Raw genomic sequence first — 16,824 nt, 5'->3', positions numbered from 1 at the left:
GTCGTTGAAGTTTCGTCCGCTTTCACCCAGTCATGTACATTATAACAGCATTAATTACGTGCATAGTGACAAAAGACGGACTTCTGTCGGGCGGTTGGTACAATAGCGCTACAAGCGGTGACAATTTGTTGGGGGGGGGGGGGGGCGATGTCGGCTGTCAAGTCGTCCAACTCGCTCGACATCCTGACAAGGATAGTTCTTCTGTCGGTCGGTCAAAACGCCTACACACGTCCAATTTGGGGGTCGGTCGGTGCGTTTGTGAGGCGTTTAAGTGAGACGCGAGAGCACGCGGCCTTGGCCTTCAAATGGGACCGCTGCGCCACGGCTGTATAATAAGGCGTTCCTCTCCGGCACATGACGTGTGATGTGTTAAGCTGCTAGCGTTGACGAAGCGCACAAGCTAGCGCGCCAGTTAGTTCGGTCTCGCGTCTCACTGCGGTTGTACTCTGGTAGCTGCCAACATCTATAGCAGTCTTCGAAGTTACAAAATACTCGTACGTATTTTCACTGATATTTAAAAGCGTACTTAAGTTTTCAGTTATTCTTGAACTAAGGCGACTAAAATCTATTGCTGCTATTCAATTTGCTTCGTATTGCGCTAGTGAAATAGTGAACTACATCTTTTCACTTTCTACGTTAATTAAACTGTTGTTGTGATTTTATTTGGCAAGTTTTGGCGTGTGCGTAAGCGTGCGCGTGCGCGGTTTGATGATTTTTCTCTTGAGTCAGTCTACTTACTCTTCTTCTTTTAATTTTATAATTGCCAGTTTAGGACTCTTTCTGCTACTTGATTGAGAAATTACCGTTCAGCGAATGAAACTAGTATAGATGTTTTCATGTTTGGGGAAAATTTACGACGGGAACGTGAGTGGGAAAACTGTGATGCTGTCTCCTTAGATAAAGTTGTTAGTAGCTTTTAAGCTGCTGCTGGTGGTGGAAAATAATAATGGGATTCGAAGGTCATCAAAGTTTCATTTTGCGAAGCTGTAAGTAGACTGAAATTCTTGAAATTTCCATTTCTGAGCAGCTCTTCTCGTAGTGGGTCCGTCAGGATATGTACCGCAGAACACCTGTATGATCTCCTAAGAGTGTACGCGTGTTTATTTTTCTGCAGTGTGTCCGTTTCGTTTGTTATCGCAAAGGCATTATTTTCTGATACTTCATTTAACGTTCACCATACTGGGAGTGGAGAGGGGGATTCACAGTTCTGGAGATGTACTGCTCAGGAAAGGGATAAATTATGCTACCAACAAAATCTGAGAAATGCAGTGCTATTAGCTGTGTGAAGTGAAATTTGCAAATTAGAAATTTTGTTTCGAGCAACTCTTTACGTACACCAGAGAAATGTTTACTGACGCACTTGTTTTACTGCAAAAGTATTACAGCTGTTACAAAACAATACTTTCTGTTAATTCGTTTGTAATTGGTCAGTGTGCAACCACGTTCAGATGCAAATTAACTTTGACCCATTAATTCGTTGGATCCATTTCATTACTGTCGTGCAAGCAACCCATCGAAAATTAAGGGAATTCTATGTTCCTCGATATTCTCTAAGAGCATTTAGATTTAAATTTATCTTTACTGCCGTTTTGACTGATACGGACCGCAAAAATTTCCTCTCCTGTTCCAACCTTTGTATCTCGGGAAGTAATAACTCAACGCACTCAATTATTTGTCGGATAAATTCAAATATCTGTCCACCCCTAAAATTTGTGCTCTCTACGGCTGTCTAGCTCCGTGGAGATTTTTCCCTGCTGTCTCAAACCAAGTCCTATCATCCTGCTACTCACTATTGTATTCCTCATACTTTTTTGCTAGCCGATTCTAAGGAGAACCTACTCTTTACAACAACCAATTACGTCACTAATTTCTATAAATTACGCAGACATTTCGTGAGATCATTAAGAAGCAGTCTCTTACTGAATTGTTAGTAACAGCCACAATTTCGAGTTACCCTAAAGAAACGAGTGGTAAAATTCGCGCTAGGTATTGATGACTTAGCAAGAGGTACAACAACGTGGAAAGTATTACCGGAAGAAGGCGATCTGTACATTTATTCTAGCCGTGGCTTTGGGCTGGTGTAGGAATAATGAGTCATTCATTATATGGATAGAAGATCCGAACGAGACGTGAACCCGACACTTCGCCTGAAGATGGAAAGTAAGACTTGCTGAAACGCTGCCACAGAGCGACGCAATGAATCTGCTGTCAACCCGAGGAGATTTTCATATGGATAGAACGTTAAAGTGCAGTAATATTTGACGACAGCCTACTCGAGAAACAAGTCATGAGACACTCAGGCGCACCAATGGAGAAAGTGTACTGACAGGGCGATCATTCAGTACTGTTGCAGTATAAGCTAGTTTTATGTTTTAGTTCATTTATAGGAAATCAGTTGATTCCCGAAAGTAGCTGATTTCAAAATGTTTTATCAGTCTTGTGGAATATTGTTGGAATGTTTTGTTACATTGCTGAGTTAACGTAGGATTCAAATCTCTAGACAATCATGGGCTTTAAGCTTCATTAAAGATGCAAAACTGTGCTAAATGTTAGAGCAATTAATTCCTACATCAAGAACGGGCATCATGAGGTGCACTAGTGATACTTAAAAACAAAAGTTCTCTGCATCAGTCATTTATTGTACCATTAGACAATTCAGTGGTTCACGTCATCTTCAGGAGGAAAAATTACATAGCAACACTCCCAGTAGTGAGGGGAAAACGTCTATAATCCTTCCTAAAACCAGATATCTAATTGCGTAGCTTTCCACCCGAATGAAATGCCTTGTGGTCTAATAACTATTTTCTCATGATTGTATAGTACACTGCTCAGACGAAATATTTATTACGAAACTGATAACCTACTATCTTGATACATTTAAAACGGGTTGTCTAATAGATTATTTCGTCTAAACAGTTAATTGATTCAGTCATAACATCCAAAAAGCATTTAACAGGTCTTACTCACCGCCTGTACAGATTACATAATAAATGACTAAGAAAAAGTGTCTGCAGTAGCATACTGTCGAAGCTAATAATATCGTAAAATTTATGGTGATATGACTCCCACGGTGACGAACACTGGAATATCGAGCGGCTTCTTCCATGTGAACAGTAATAGCGGAGTAGAACACACAGTAGCATACGGGTATGCCATAGCAACACTTAAAACAATGTTTTAAATGAATCAGCCATACTTCCACAGCTATTTGTAGTGTGTGAAAACGCAGCTAAACCGAACGTCTACAGCTACAGACCAGCAAAGATAAGGGAACGTTTCCCGCAACCACATCCTCGACCGCAAGTTTGAGTACTTGACCAACAAACGCGGCTGTTAAAATTTCGTAAATTACTTCACCAACTCGGTGTGCCGAAGCTCTGACGGTGAGATTGCGCCCGGCTCGAATTAGTTTTTACTAAGTCCGTACACTCAGCTACGACGGTTATTAATGGGCGAACGTATCTCAAACTCAATAGCATCAAATTATTTCATTCTTTTGAGTGTATAAGTGAACAGTTTTGCTGTAAGCGTTTTTACGTGATGAGAATTTGTGCTATTTTGCAATCTGCGGACATATCGTAATTATTCTGTAAAATAACGCAGAAGCTGATCATTGTCGAGTTGTATTGCCAGCTTATGGTATCGCACATCTCGATGAAATGTAATTAAATAAAAGGAAATCGAATTGCATTAATTGATATTCTTAGCTCCCTATCTCACAGGAGTCATTACTGCAGATACCTGCAATATTTCTGAATGAAGTATGTTCAATTTGACACATTCATTAGCTATATAAGCCTACTGCTGTCACATACAGTTGCATGTACTGTCTGCCTTCCATTATTCTAATTACCAGTGACATTGCGGGTGACCATGTTAGTGTTCTTCGTTACGCATTGTTGAAATTGTTTACAAGACAAGGCAGAGTAAGATGATACGTATAAACAAAAGCAGAGGTGTACGATGAAGCAGATCGTGAGGAATGTGGAGACTGGTCAAAATGTACTGTATTTCACAGGTTAAATAAATCAGATACATAATTTTATATGTAGAAACATTGAAAAAACATGAGGCAGCTAAAAAACGTTAATACTATGAAAGATCTTTTCTTTTCCGCCAAGCTCTGATAGTTCTGGAAGGGAATATCAAAGAAATTATGAAATACATGGCTCAAGGAAAAATTTCTGTGCTCTCCTCAATATACCATAATACTTAAGGGAAAATTCTAGAGTTCTCACGGAACATTACTTCTACAAATGTAGATAAACATCCGTCGCGCACGAGTGACATCATAGGGATTCTACTGCTAAGCACGTGTTGGTAACGTTGTTAGTCAATCTGACAACACATTAACAATGCTTTCTTGTGGAATCAAATAAGAGTAGTTTTGGTATGAGAAATAATTAACGTGTATTTGAGTCCACCAGAGCTACCTACTTTCCGGTGGCTATTTAGAACGATGAAGATAGCAAGAAGCAGACAATAGTACATGCTAAATACGTTGCTAGCGTTTTGAGTCGCAAAATCCCCAAGATTGGCGATCTTTTACGGGAGCTCGAAGTTAAGCGCGGACTTCAATGTGAGATGCCTATAACAGTTTCCCCAACGAAACTGTCTCGAAATCTGGCAGAAAATAGATTTTGGTCGTATGTGAAGTATGTTAGCGGCAAGAAACAATCAATGCCTTCTCTGCGCGGTAGCAAGGGAGATACTATCGAAGAGTGCTGCCAAATCAGAATCACTAAACAGCCTTCCGAAATGCCTTCACAAAAGAAGACTAAGTAAATACTCCAGAATTCGAATCGAGAACAGCTGCCAACATGAGTAACGTAGAAGTAAACATCCACGGAGTAGTGAAGCAACTTAAATCACGTAATAAATGCAAGTCTTCTGGTCCAGACTGTACACCAATTAGGTTCCTTTCGGAGTATGCTGATACATTAGGTCCATACTTAACAATCATGTACAAGCGCTCGCTCGACGAAAGATCCGCACCCAAAGACTGGAAAGTTGCACGGGTCACACTCAGTCAAGAAAGGCAGGAGTAATCCAATAAATTACAGGCCCATACCGTTAACGTCGATATGCAGCAGGATTTTAGAACATATATTGTGTTCAAACATTATGAATTACCTCGAAGGAAACGGTCTATTGACACAGTCAGCATGGGTTTAGAAAACATCGTTCCTGTGAAACACAACTAGCTCTTTATTCACATGAAGTGTTCAGTGCTATTGAGAAGGGATTTCAGATCGATTACGTATTTCAGGATTCCCGGAAGGCTTTTGACACTGTACCACACAAGCGGCGCGTAGTGAAATTGCGTGCTTATGCAATATCGTCTGTTATGTGACTGGATTCGTAATTTCCTGTCAGAGGGGTCACTGTTCGTAGTAACTGACGGAAAGTCATCGAGAAAAACAGAAGTGCTTTCTGGCGTTCACCAAGGTAGTGTTATTATAGGCCATTTGCTGTTCCTTATCTATATAAACGATTTTGGAGACAATCTGAGCAGCCGTCTTCGGTTGTTTTCAGATGACGCTGTCGTTTATCGACTAACAGTCATCAGAAGGTCAATACAAACTGCAAAAAGATTTAGAAAATATATCTGAATGGTGCGAAAAGTGGCAGTTGACCCTAAATAACGAAAAGTGAGGTCATCCACATGAGTGCTAAAAGGAACTCGTTAAACTTCGGTTACACGATAAATCAGCCTAATCTAAAAGCCGTAAATTCAACTAAATACCTAGGTATTACAATTACGAACAACTTAAATTGGAACACATGCAAAATGTTGTGGGGAAGGCCAACCAAAGACTGCGTTTTATTGGCAGGACACTATAAAATGTAACAGACCTACTAAGGAGACTGCCTACACTGCGCTTGTCCATCCTCTTTTAGAATACTGCTGCTCGGTGTGGGATCCTTACCAGATAGGACTGACGGAGTATGTGATGACCTCAACCCACAGGAAAAATAATTATCAATATCTGAACTGTGAAGTCATCCAAAATTCTAGTTGGAAAACAACACTCTTTGTTATACTTCTCAATTGGTCACGATCCCACTTTGTTTATGAACTGAAAACTCTAATATTCACCAGAAACTGCTCTGAAATTAACCTGAACCGACAAAATTGTGTATATATTCACTGAAACTTCAAAGGAATTAGAAAAAGTGACAAAATTTCGTGAATCACACAATACTGTTAACAATCTCATGAACGCTGTGGGGGTTTCACCATACATCTACTCACTTTAGAGTATAACCAGTGTCTCTTAATACTAAGACTCGTAGCAATACAATATCAAAAAACTTTTATTACTGGGTAAACAGTCACTACGTGATTTGACAGCTGACATTTATAATTCCCGCTCACGTCAGAAAAAGCTCCAATACGGGAATAGCAGCATTTACATCATTGGTCAGAACGCAAGCAATTATGGCAGTCGCCGTAATTTTCGCGCGAAGCCATATTTCGCGACAAAATACTTTTATTAGTCATATATCTAGTCTCATAATACATAAAACTACATAAAATAACAATTTTGACATGCAAGGAGAATTAGTCCTAATGAGAGGAAGAAGTTTATATTTACTGGTGTTTCAACCATGACTACCAGGCAACTTTTAATTCACTGATTGTAATTTTATTTTCGTTAGCAGAAAGCAAACAAACTAAACAAAGAATTTAAAGTCCGTAATTCTTATACTTTTAATAGAGAAAGTAAGTTTCTAGGTCAGGCGATAGCGTTCAGCGAAATCCCTTAACTTTTTGTTGCATACGAAGCGTTGCGTTAGGCAGCACGATGTCGGCGGGTTACGATGATGAGAGCAGGATACAGAGAGTTCCGCTGGTTAATCTTCTCCGGCGAAACGCAAATAAAGTTCCGGCACAGCTGTATCATTAACCCCGTGCTGATTGACAAACCACAAGATGCCAGTATACGAACGTTGTTAACATGTCCTCTCTTTCAAAGTACATGACGTAGACATCGCTCGTTTTTACACTTTATGCACTGTCCGTGACGCTATCGTCCATAATTACACGGTTCGTCACATTCATATAGTCTTAGCCACAAATACACAGTTCATAGAATTGTTCATGTATGTGAAGCACACCGTAAACAATGTCCACTCTGTTCTCGCATTTCAAACTTAGACAACGTCACTGAAAGCCATTTATATTGCATAGTTAGTCTTCACTTTCATGGCTTGATAGAATGTGATATACAACAGTTCCACCACCCAAAACCAATACCAGCAAAGTTAATTCAAATAAAGGCACAGTTCGTGTCGGCCACAACAAAGTAATGTTAGCGGCACTTCCACAGTCCGGTTTATTTGCTCTTAAAGTTCGCTGGCGATGGCATTACATACCGCAGTGGTAAAGAGAATTAATCTGATAGTTCGGTATCACTGTCCATACAATTACGTATGCTTTTCATGGAACACAGTACTATTTTTCCCGCGCACGCTTCAGACACGCCATCCACCATCCCCTTTACTACGCAACAACCTTTCAACTCTCGATATCACTATCGCTGTCCCTTCGCTTCCCACGCCCGGGTTCCCGGGTTCGATTCCCGGCGGGGTCAGGGATTTTCTCTGCCTCGTGATGGCTGGGTGTTGTGTGATGTCCTTAGGTTAGGTTTAAGTAGTTCTAAGTTCTAGGGGACTGATGACCATAGATGTTAAGTCCCATAGTGCCCAGAGCCATTTATCGCTGTCCCCTGTCTATAGATGTTATATCGTTATCGTAAATTACATAAACCTTTATAAATGTTATTGACTGCATTTTTCACAATTAATAATATTCCAAAAGAGAACTTTAGAAACTTTACCACAGGTACAAAGCAAGAAACATATTTATCCATTGGCAAACGAAATAATCACAATTACATCTTTACATTTAAAAACCACAGTAGAATGTTACATAATCACAATTAGAAATGCCCATATGAACAAAAGAAAAAGAACAGAAATCCAAAGAAAATCAGGAAAAAAAATTTTGTATGCGTAATTAGCAATGCCTTCACAAGTACACCGAAAAAGTTCAAAGAAAGGCAGCACGATTTGTATTATCGCGAAATATGGGAGAGAGTGTCACAGAAATGATACAGGATTTGGGCTGGACATCATTAAAAGAAAGGCGTTTTACGTTGCGACGGAATCTTCTCACGAAATTCCAATCACCAAATTTCTCCTCCGAATGCGAAAATATTCTGTTGACACTGGCCTACATAGGGAGGAACGATCATCACGATAAAATAAGGGAAATCAGAGCTCGTACGGAACGATGTGTTCACTATGTCCGCGCGCTATACGAGATTGGAATAATAGAGAATTGTGAAGGTAGTTCGATGAGCCCTCTGCCAGGCACTTGAATGTGATTTGCAGAGTACCCATGTAGATGTAGAAGGTATATTCATGCGTTGTAAAGAGCGTGGTCTGCATTTCTGACTGCTTTGTCGCCTTCAAACGACCTATGGAATTGCAAAGTATCCTAATAGATAACAGAAATGGGACCTGAAAGCGAAATCATGGCTAATCAATTAGTTAAGTTACAGACAGCAAACATAACGGCTCAGCACAGCGATACATATTCTGGGGAGCGTAAGCGTAAAATGTACTACTCTCACCACAGCTGCTTCGTGCGACAGTCTTAATACGTCGTTGTGAATTACAGAAACCATTTGAAGTGTTTATCTTTCTCCTCTAGTGGTCTTCTCCTGCTGCGACTGAACGGTGTTCTCAGACAAACAAGCAGTATCTCATTGACTCCTGATACAGCGGCTTCCTGTTATTTAAAGTTGCGTGTCAGAGGACCATCAAAAATGGTTCAAATGGTTCTGAGCACTATGGGACTTAACATATGAGGTCATCAGTCCCCTAGAACTTAGAACTACTTAAACCTAACTAACCTAAGGACATCACACACATCCATGCCCGAGGCAGGATTCGAACCTGCGACCGTAGCGGTCGCGTGGTTCCAGACTGAAGCGCCTAGAACTGCTCGGCAACACACGCCAGCAGGGGACCCTCGTCTTGCTCAAATTTCTGTTGCTGGAAACGTACGTTCGTGGTAGATCTATGGTGCAGAAATCCCATATAGACTTTTAAAGGAATTTTGTGAGTGATGAATCTAACATTATACGAAGGGCAGTGACGTTATAAGAAGGTACTCTCCACAACACAATAACTTTGGAACATCGAACTACTCGTACTTACGGCAGCCTGCTGAGTCCAGTGTCTCACCCGAAACCTCGGAAAAAAGATTTCCGCGGTAAATTGACAAAAGTAAAATACGCTCAATAAACAGTACAGGGAAGAAGAGAAGCTTTTGGAATGTTGATACAAAAGAATGCTAAAGATTAGCTGCTTATAGCGGAAAACCAATGAAGGTACTGAATCGAATACTGCAGAAGAACAAAACTTTTGGCTCGACTAAAAGAAGGGGTGTACTGATAAGACATATTCAACATTACGTCTGTAAGATTTTGCCGTTCGTTCTTCTGGTGGTTTTTACAAAGTCTGGAACCTGAATGTTTCAATGTGCGCAATATCAGTTTTAATGATAGTTCTACTTCTAAGCAGCACGAACTGAAACTTTAAAAAGATTCTCTAGGGTGGCTGAATGACAGAAACAGCATGGAGCGCACGTAAATCACTGTCCCGCCTAACTGATATGCTCATTAGACATTAAGGGTTAAAAATACGTACTTCACAAAAGAACCAGCTGATTATCAGCCACGAATGCAGGCAATAATTGCATGTTTCACTAGTCGGTAACATACTCAACTGTACCAGGCACCCGGCCCATGTGACCGAGCGGTTCTAGGCGCTTCAGACCGGAACCGCGCGCCTGCTACGGTCGCAGGTTCGAATCTTGCCTCGGGCATGGATGTGTGTGATGTCCTTAGGTTGGTTAGGTTTAAGTAGTTCTAAGTTCTGTGGAACTGATGACCTCGGATGTTAAGTCCCATAGTGCTTAGACACATTTGAACCATTTGTATGACACTTCGTAAACACATTTGTTACTTGATCGTCTTTGAAAAGTTCGACGGTCCATACCTGTATTAAAGCTTCGCTATGGCAAGAGATCTTGTTACTGGAACGTGAAGCATTTAGTTATCGACCATTAGTTTGAAAGACCACAGGGACACCTTACGACTCTATTCTTTTTTGACCAACATTTTTAGACCCTAGGATACAGTTGGAAAATTGTCACTGACCAAATACACGAGACGTTCAAATACACATGTCTTAGGTATCTACGCAGTTGTCTCTTTACTGCAAAGCAACACATCTCCAATAATTTCGGTTTCTGTACGGAGTTTACACCTAAGTATTTACGCGCTGGGCCACATCCAGTCCTCTGCAGTTGGTAACACAACAAGAAATGCTACAACAAATCTATTGTCGATGTGGCACAGCTCACATTTTATAACTTCGTTTTTGCAGGGTAGATTATAGCAGCAGTGGCATTTAGCTGACATATTTGTAGCAATGGAAACTTAACATTTCCTCGCTGAAGTCCAGGACGACATAGTTCCCTGCAACACAGAGATTTATTAGATGCATGATGCCTCAATCATTAAGGGTAAAAATGTCCTCCTGAATGACGTCGTGCCACATTGTCCAACTTGTGCGTTAATTGTTGAAATCCCGAGTTGGCTATTGGAGGTTCCTGCCCATAATTCTCCAAACTTTCTCAACTGGGGAGAGCTCAGACCACCTGTCTGCTGAAGGTAAGGTTTGGCGATCTTGAAGACAAGCAGTGGACACTCCAGCCGTCTGCGTGTGGACTTTATCTTACAGAGCGAGTGCAGTTATCTTTACATAACATCAAATATTATAAAATATACTTTTAAATGAAATAGGTCTCAGCCCATCAAGTCCGTAGCTCGTGGTCTCGAGGTCGCGTTCTAGCTTCCCGAGCACGGGGTCCCGGACTCGATTCCCGGCGGGATCAGAGATTTTCACCTGCGTCGAGATGACTAGGTGTTTGTTTGTCATTATTTCATCATTGTTCATGAAAGTGCGAGTTTGGACTGAGGAAAGGTTGGGAATTTGTACGGGCGCTGATAACCGCGCGTTGAGCGCCCCACAAACCAAACACCAACCCATCAAAGCGTAAAAGTGAATAAAAACTTTGGGTGTATTAAGACACGAACCTGTGAAACACCGCACGTCAGTTTGTAACTGTGCATCTCTCTTCCTTAGGCTACAATGAACTTCCATAACGCGTGACCTTAACATGCATGTTACTATCTTCGGAAGGCTAAAATCGCAGTGACAATTGTGACTAATCGTACCAAGAAAAATGTTTTTGATGGGTTTTCAATGTGCCTTTGCATTGAAATGGCGTACTTTCATAACATACAGGTTACAATCCGTAAATTAATCATAAGTTTCCCGTTATTTTATGACAACAAATCGTACCAATAAACGAAGGGTTTTCGAGAGATCAATTTACTGGTGCTTCGACATTGCATATAATTCTATGAAGTAACTTATAATACCAAACCCATCAAATACGAGCGTCTATTGAAGGCCAATATGTTTTCATATTCTCTGACGTAGATGGCGTTCCTCCATCACATGGGTATACGCTAAAACGGACGTTCAAAATGTCATGCCTGATACTATTCTAAATTTTCGGAAACATGCCCCAACATTCTTTTTTTCCAGTTATGAATTCAGAAACTAGGCACGCTCAATGTTGACGTTCGAATACAGGGTTCGTGTGCCGATGGTTTGTAGGAGGGAAGCCGTAAAAGCGTTAGCTTTGTGTGTAAGAGGTCGTGTTGTAACTTTCCGTGTACCATACATGGAGGTGCCAAATAGGGTCCAGCCAAGCATTTACTTCTACGTGCTTGGGAAACCGACTAAAGCAGACTGTAAGGGTGGCCGATGTACCAGCCAATCGCTGGTCCGCCACTCTGATTCCATCTTCGTCTGGCACATCTTCCTGTCTCGCAAACTAGCGCGTTGCGTTTAGACTACCAGCAGGTAACAAATTGTTTGACAGTAAAAACATAATATCCATTTTCCTTCATTTGTTTCTTGTCCAAGTTTTGGTTAAAGATCCCATTTTATAAATGTGTAACTTTGAAAATGGTTTGTAACACTGCATAACTTACACAACGCGAGCACTGCCTACTACCATCTGGACAGATTTTCAGTACTTCATGCAGGGTCATCTTATAGACATACGTTACGCGGATGAATCGCGTTCGTTTGCTCGATCATCAGTTAAGGTTACTGTTTTTATGTCTTTATTCACTATTTTTATTCACTGTCAAAGAAAAATTACCTATTAAAGAGCGAATGTATTAAATTTACAATCTCAGAGCAACAACTGAACCAAACTGCTCATGACCTCACAATTGCTGTTAGTTGGGCGTTCCATTGGTCACTTTGTTTTGTAATGATGTGGAATGACATTTTGCTGAATGTTAACGCAACTGATCTTTAAATATGGCAGCATACTGACCATTTACAGATTTCATGAAACAAAAAATATTTGCTTTAAGAACATTTTTGCAGTAAATAAGATAACTTCCTAAATAAAAGTTCATCTGAGCCCAAGAAGAGCTGTCAAGGAGGTGGCCTGCGTCTAGCAACATTTTAATGACTACAGCGCTATTGTTATACTATATGTAACCAGAACGTTTAAACATACCTGCATAATTGAATGCTGGTTAATTTAAAAAAAAGTAGGTGAAGTCAAGGAATTCTGCTACCTGGGCAGCAAAATAACCAGTAATGGACGGAGCAAGGACAACATCAAAAGCAGGCTAGCACTGGCAAAAAGAGCAGTCCTTGCCAAGAGAAGTCTACTAGTGTCAAACAAAGGTCTTAATTTGAGGAAAGAATTTCTGAGAATGTGCGTTTGGAGGACATCATTTTACGGTAGTGAAACGTGAACTGTGGGAAAAGCGGAACAGAAAAGAAACGAAGCACTTGAGATGTGGTGCTACAGACGAATGTTGAAAATTTGGTGGACTGGTAAGGTAAGGAATGAGGTGGTTCTGCCCAGAATAGAAGATAGAAATATGTGGAAAACACTGGCAGTGCAGGGACAGGATGACAGGAAGTATGTTAAGACATCGGAGAACGACTCCCACGGTACTAGAGGGAGCTGTAGAGGGTAAAAACTGTAAAGGAAGACAGATTGGAATACATCCAGCAAATAGAGGACGTAGGTTACTGACGAGTTTGAAACAGGAGAGGAATTCGTGCTGGGCCGCATCAAACCAGTCAGAACAATGACTCAAAAATAAATAAATAAATCTAAAGGTTGCTGGTCTTTTTGGCATCCATGTTTATAGTCTACTACAGGTGTAGCAGATTAAATTGAATTTACAATGTTTGCTGACTGTCAGTAGATTTATTTTTGTAGAAAGGAATTGTCTTCATCGTTCATCTCGTGTTTAATCTTTCTGGAACGTCAAATGTGGTTGTCATTAGCTCTTGTAATCCAACAAGTACGAACAATTCATATTTCCCAAAAACCTGAAAAACTTCGCTCAAATCATTTATCGGCGAATGACTCTGTCGAATGTTCATTCTGGTTGAAGAACCAGGGAGTCTAATGAGCTGTGACGAAGCTGTGTACTGGATGATCGGGTATTCTATGTTGTACATTAACATGCCGTTCCGATTTTTAAAAGTTTACGCGAATATCAAGGACAGCGATGCATGACTCGACCAACGCATCAGATTCCACGCTTCCCTGTATCCTACATCGAGAAAGTTCCTGGTATGTGAAATAGGACTCAATCATTATCGAGGAATTCACTGAATGCAGCTTGATTCATGTAGAAAATTATAAATTTTCAGTATTTCCACACTTCACAATTTCAGTACCGTTTAACGTCATGAGTGGATGCTGTTGCCATATCGGACGAAATTTCATAGATTAAAACTTTTCCTTTTACTAGAAATAATCAGAAGAAAATCTCTCTAATGCCATCCCATGGAGCAAGCGTCGCTCGTCCCAGACAGTGCTTAGCTAACTCGCTGCAGTCATTTCTTTATCTGTGGCTGTCTTCGGCCGCGTAGCGAAAATTCACATAATGCACACTTTACACGTACCGAGAAGTCCATAGAGCGATGGGGATAGCATGATGTGCCGTGTAAAGAGACATGGAAATTCCATATAAACTGAATCAGAACAATTTATTTTAGATGCACTATTAAATTAGAAGTTTCTCGTTTCTATGCAGAGCACGCTACTCGCATAGAAATTAGTCTGTGGCTTGATAATGTGTTAATGGCTTGCTAAGAGTCAGTGTAGTTGGTATTTAACGCAGAATCAACGTGAAATAAATAGGTTTTTTCAGACATTTTGTGCAACAGTTTTAAACTGTCAGGTCACGAAAATTAACAAGGGCTGCGAGGGCGGTGTGCTAATTCTACGCCCCTCCATACTGCCTCCAATGCCGCCATTTACGGTGGATGGCACGGTGGTCGGTCGGTCCGATGGGCCTGCCAGGGTCTGTGGACCGAGTTTACGCACGTAAAATTGTTACCTCAACATCTGTGTCATGCTTTCCTTTCCCTTTGTTCTTGCTCCCCGTCTCAAGTGAGGTGGCTCAACTTCTCTAGACTGGATGGTGCAATGCGCGCCTGAAAGAAGCAGCAGTTTAGATTGTTCTCTGTAAAACCACGGAGTGAGTTATGGTCTGAGCAAAGTACAATCAAAAGTAACGTAATTCAAATAACGTGTCTGCAAATCCGACTAAGACCACCGTAATAAACTGTATACAGTCAATGTCTGTGTTGATCCTTGAACAAAACAATCGTCAATTTAGTCGTCAAACTGAGAGTGCTCCGTTATTATGAAGCCGAAGTTTTCAGGGTAATAAACTTGTTTTTTTTTCACCTTAAACAATATCATGACCAAATATTTAGCAAATATTTGGTATTTAATATACGTCCAATTTTAATGAAATTTATATTCAGAGGACGTTAAGCTAACAGGCTTCCATTGTAATCCATTATTTGATTTTTATCTCGTTAGTCACTAGTATTTTGTTCTGTTTCAGGTGGCGAAAATGAAGAGACTTCTGAGCTTTCTCACACTACTCTTCATTGCCTGCCAAATGTGCACAACGCAACAAGCTGTCGTGACTGCAACTGATCAATCTGGCCGCGTGTCCGGTGTGCACCCGTTGATCGGCGATGTCAGCCCCTATGCGAGAGAACAGATGGGTCCGAGGCTTGACACCTGTCAACAGGACTTCGTTCAGCCGGTCGCCGATTTTGTTCTCCGCGTCTTCAGAAGTCAGACTATAAAACGAGGAAAGCAGCAAGTCAAGATACCAGATGTCCACAAGACAAAGTTCAAGGGTGTCGGCCCCATTGGTTTTACAGTCCGCTTTGATGCCACAGAAGGCTGGCTGAGGGATCTATCCTCCCTACGGCGGGTCGGAAACGTAAGCATATCCCGTTATAGTAACAATGTAGTAATGGAATTCGGCGCGGGACTGCAAAAAATGGAGTTCGGTTATGATAAGTACGATCTCAAGGCTGGCCCTTTCTCAGCCAAAGGTCATATTAGTGGGGAAGTTTTCAACAGTTCAGTAACGGTCAGGGTCTCAATGGACGTCGGTGGTGAAACGTGCAGTCTCGTTCTACTGGACGTGAAGATCAGCATACCCGGAGAGATTAAAATGCAAGCTACAGGAATGGGGATGCTGAACATGTTTTATTCACAAATTATGTCGTCAGTCACCAAGAAATTGGAAGAGGGCCTGCCCAAAGCGGAGGCTAGTCTTAGCAGGAGCATTCAAGAAGTTTTTCAGAAGCTGCGCTGCGACGACGAACATGGTCTTATTTAATGTCGTTTGACGAATCAACGAGGAATGTAAAATAGTCAAATAGACAAGTTTTCATTCCTCTGAAGTATTACTCGTGTGTCTGTCAGATTGTGAAAATGGAGATGACTACGCATGGACGTAAAATTAGACTTAAGTGCTCAAGTCAGACGAAGAAATACGAAGTTTCTGTGAAATATGACGGAGAAGTAATTTCTTCGTAACTTTTAAATGTAAAATGTGACACCCGATTTTTTCCTTTCTAAATTTGTTGTAAGTCATAATAAATCGGACTGAGAGACTTATAACTTTCACTGTTTATGCACGAAAACCTAACTAAATCTTCCTCCTCATGTATATTTACTATCTTCGCAGAGTTTGTTCATTAATTTCACATCTCCAATTAGTACTCTGATATTAGCCTACTCCAGTGTATGTATTGCCGTATCGAAGAAATTAGTATTATTTTCGTAGATAAGATTGTTGGGTGCAGTCAAGTCGACTCCTTGTTACATTCTTCAAAAGAGACAAATGCAACATAGACGAAGTTAGTCACTGGAGGCTACAAGAGGTACAGCTACATGGTAAGGCGAGTAGCGACATTTCAAGACCACGCACGTTAGTGGGAAATAAGTCGTCCTGAAGAGAACTGCTGCAAAGACAATCGAAACCTAGTTTAATATATTTTATTTTTCAAAGTGAATGCCTCTTCAATTTCTCGCTGTTTGCGGTCTGTAGGTAAATCTGTTAAAATACCCGTTACGTCAGCTAAACAACGTGGTACCATGTGGTTTAGTTTTCTCTCGCGCGCACGCGCACGCGCACGCGCGCACACACACACACACACACACACACACACACACACACACACACACACACACACACACACACACACACACACACACATACATATATATATATATAGTGGAGAATGCACGAAGAGAGGAAGGTTATCAACGTCCCATCGGCGTCTATACACGAGCATTGTGTTGACTTG

General features: G+C 41.0%; 1 protein-coding gene across 1 annotated transcript; it reads left to right on the top strand.

The window, feature by feature from the left end:
* Positions 1 to 346: 346 nt before the first annotated feature.
* Positions 347 to 16,129, top strand: LOC126236870 (uncharacterized). The gene is made up of 2 exons (XM_049946489.1): positions 347 to 494; positions 15,057 to 16,129. The coding sequence occupies exon 2, from the start codon at positions 15,066 to 15,068 to the stop codon at positions 15,849 to 15,851; it is 786 nt and encodes a 261-aa protein (XP_049802446.1). The 5' UTR covers positions 347 to 494; positions 15,057 to 15,065; the 3' UTR covers positions 15,852 to 16,129.
* Positions 16,130 to 16,824: the final 695 nt, after the last annotated feature.

The sequence above is a fragment of the Schistocerca nitens genome, chromosome 2 (assembly GCF_023898315.1).
Source record: "Schistocerca nitens isolate TAMUIC-IGC-003100 chromosome 2, iqSchNite1.1, whole genome shotgun sequence".
NCBI lineage: Eukaryota > Metazoa > Arthropoda > Insecta > Orthoptera > Acrididae > Schistocerca > Schistocerca nitens.
The sequence above is the reverse complement of the archived record's forward strand: the minus strand, read 5'-3'. Positions and strand labels throughout refer to the sequence as shown.

Bases quoted from the DNA above. Each gene is read 5' to 3' on its own strand.
- LOC126236870 (XM_049946489.1), top strand. From the start codon at position 15,066: ATGAAGAGACTTCTGAGCTTTCTCACACTACTCTTCATTGCCTGCCAA.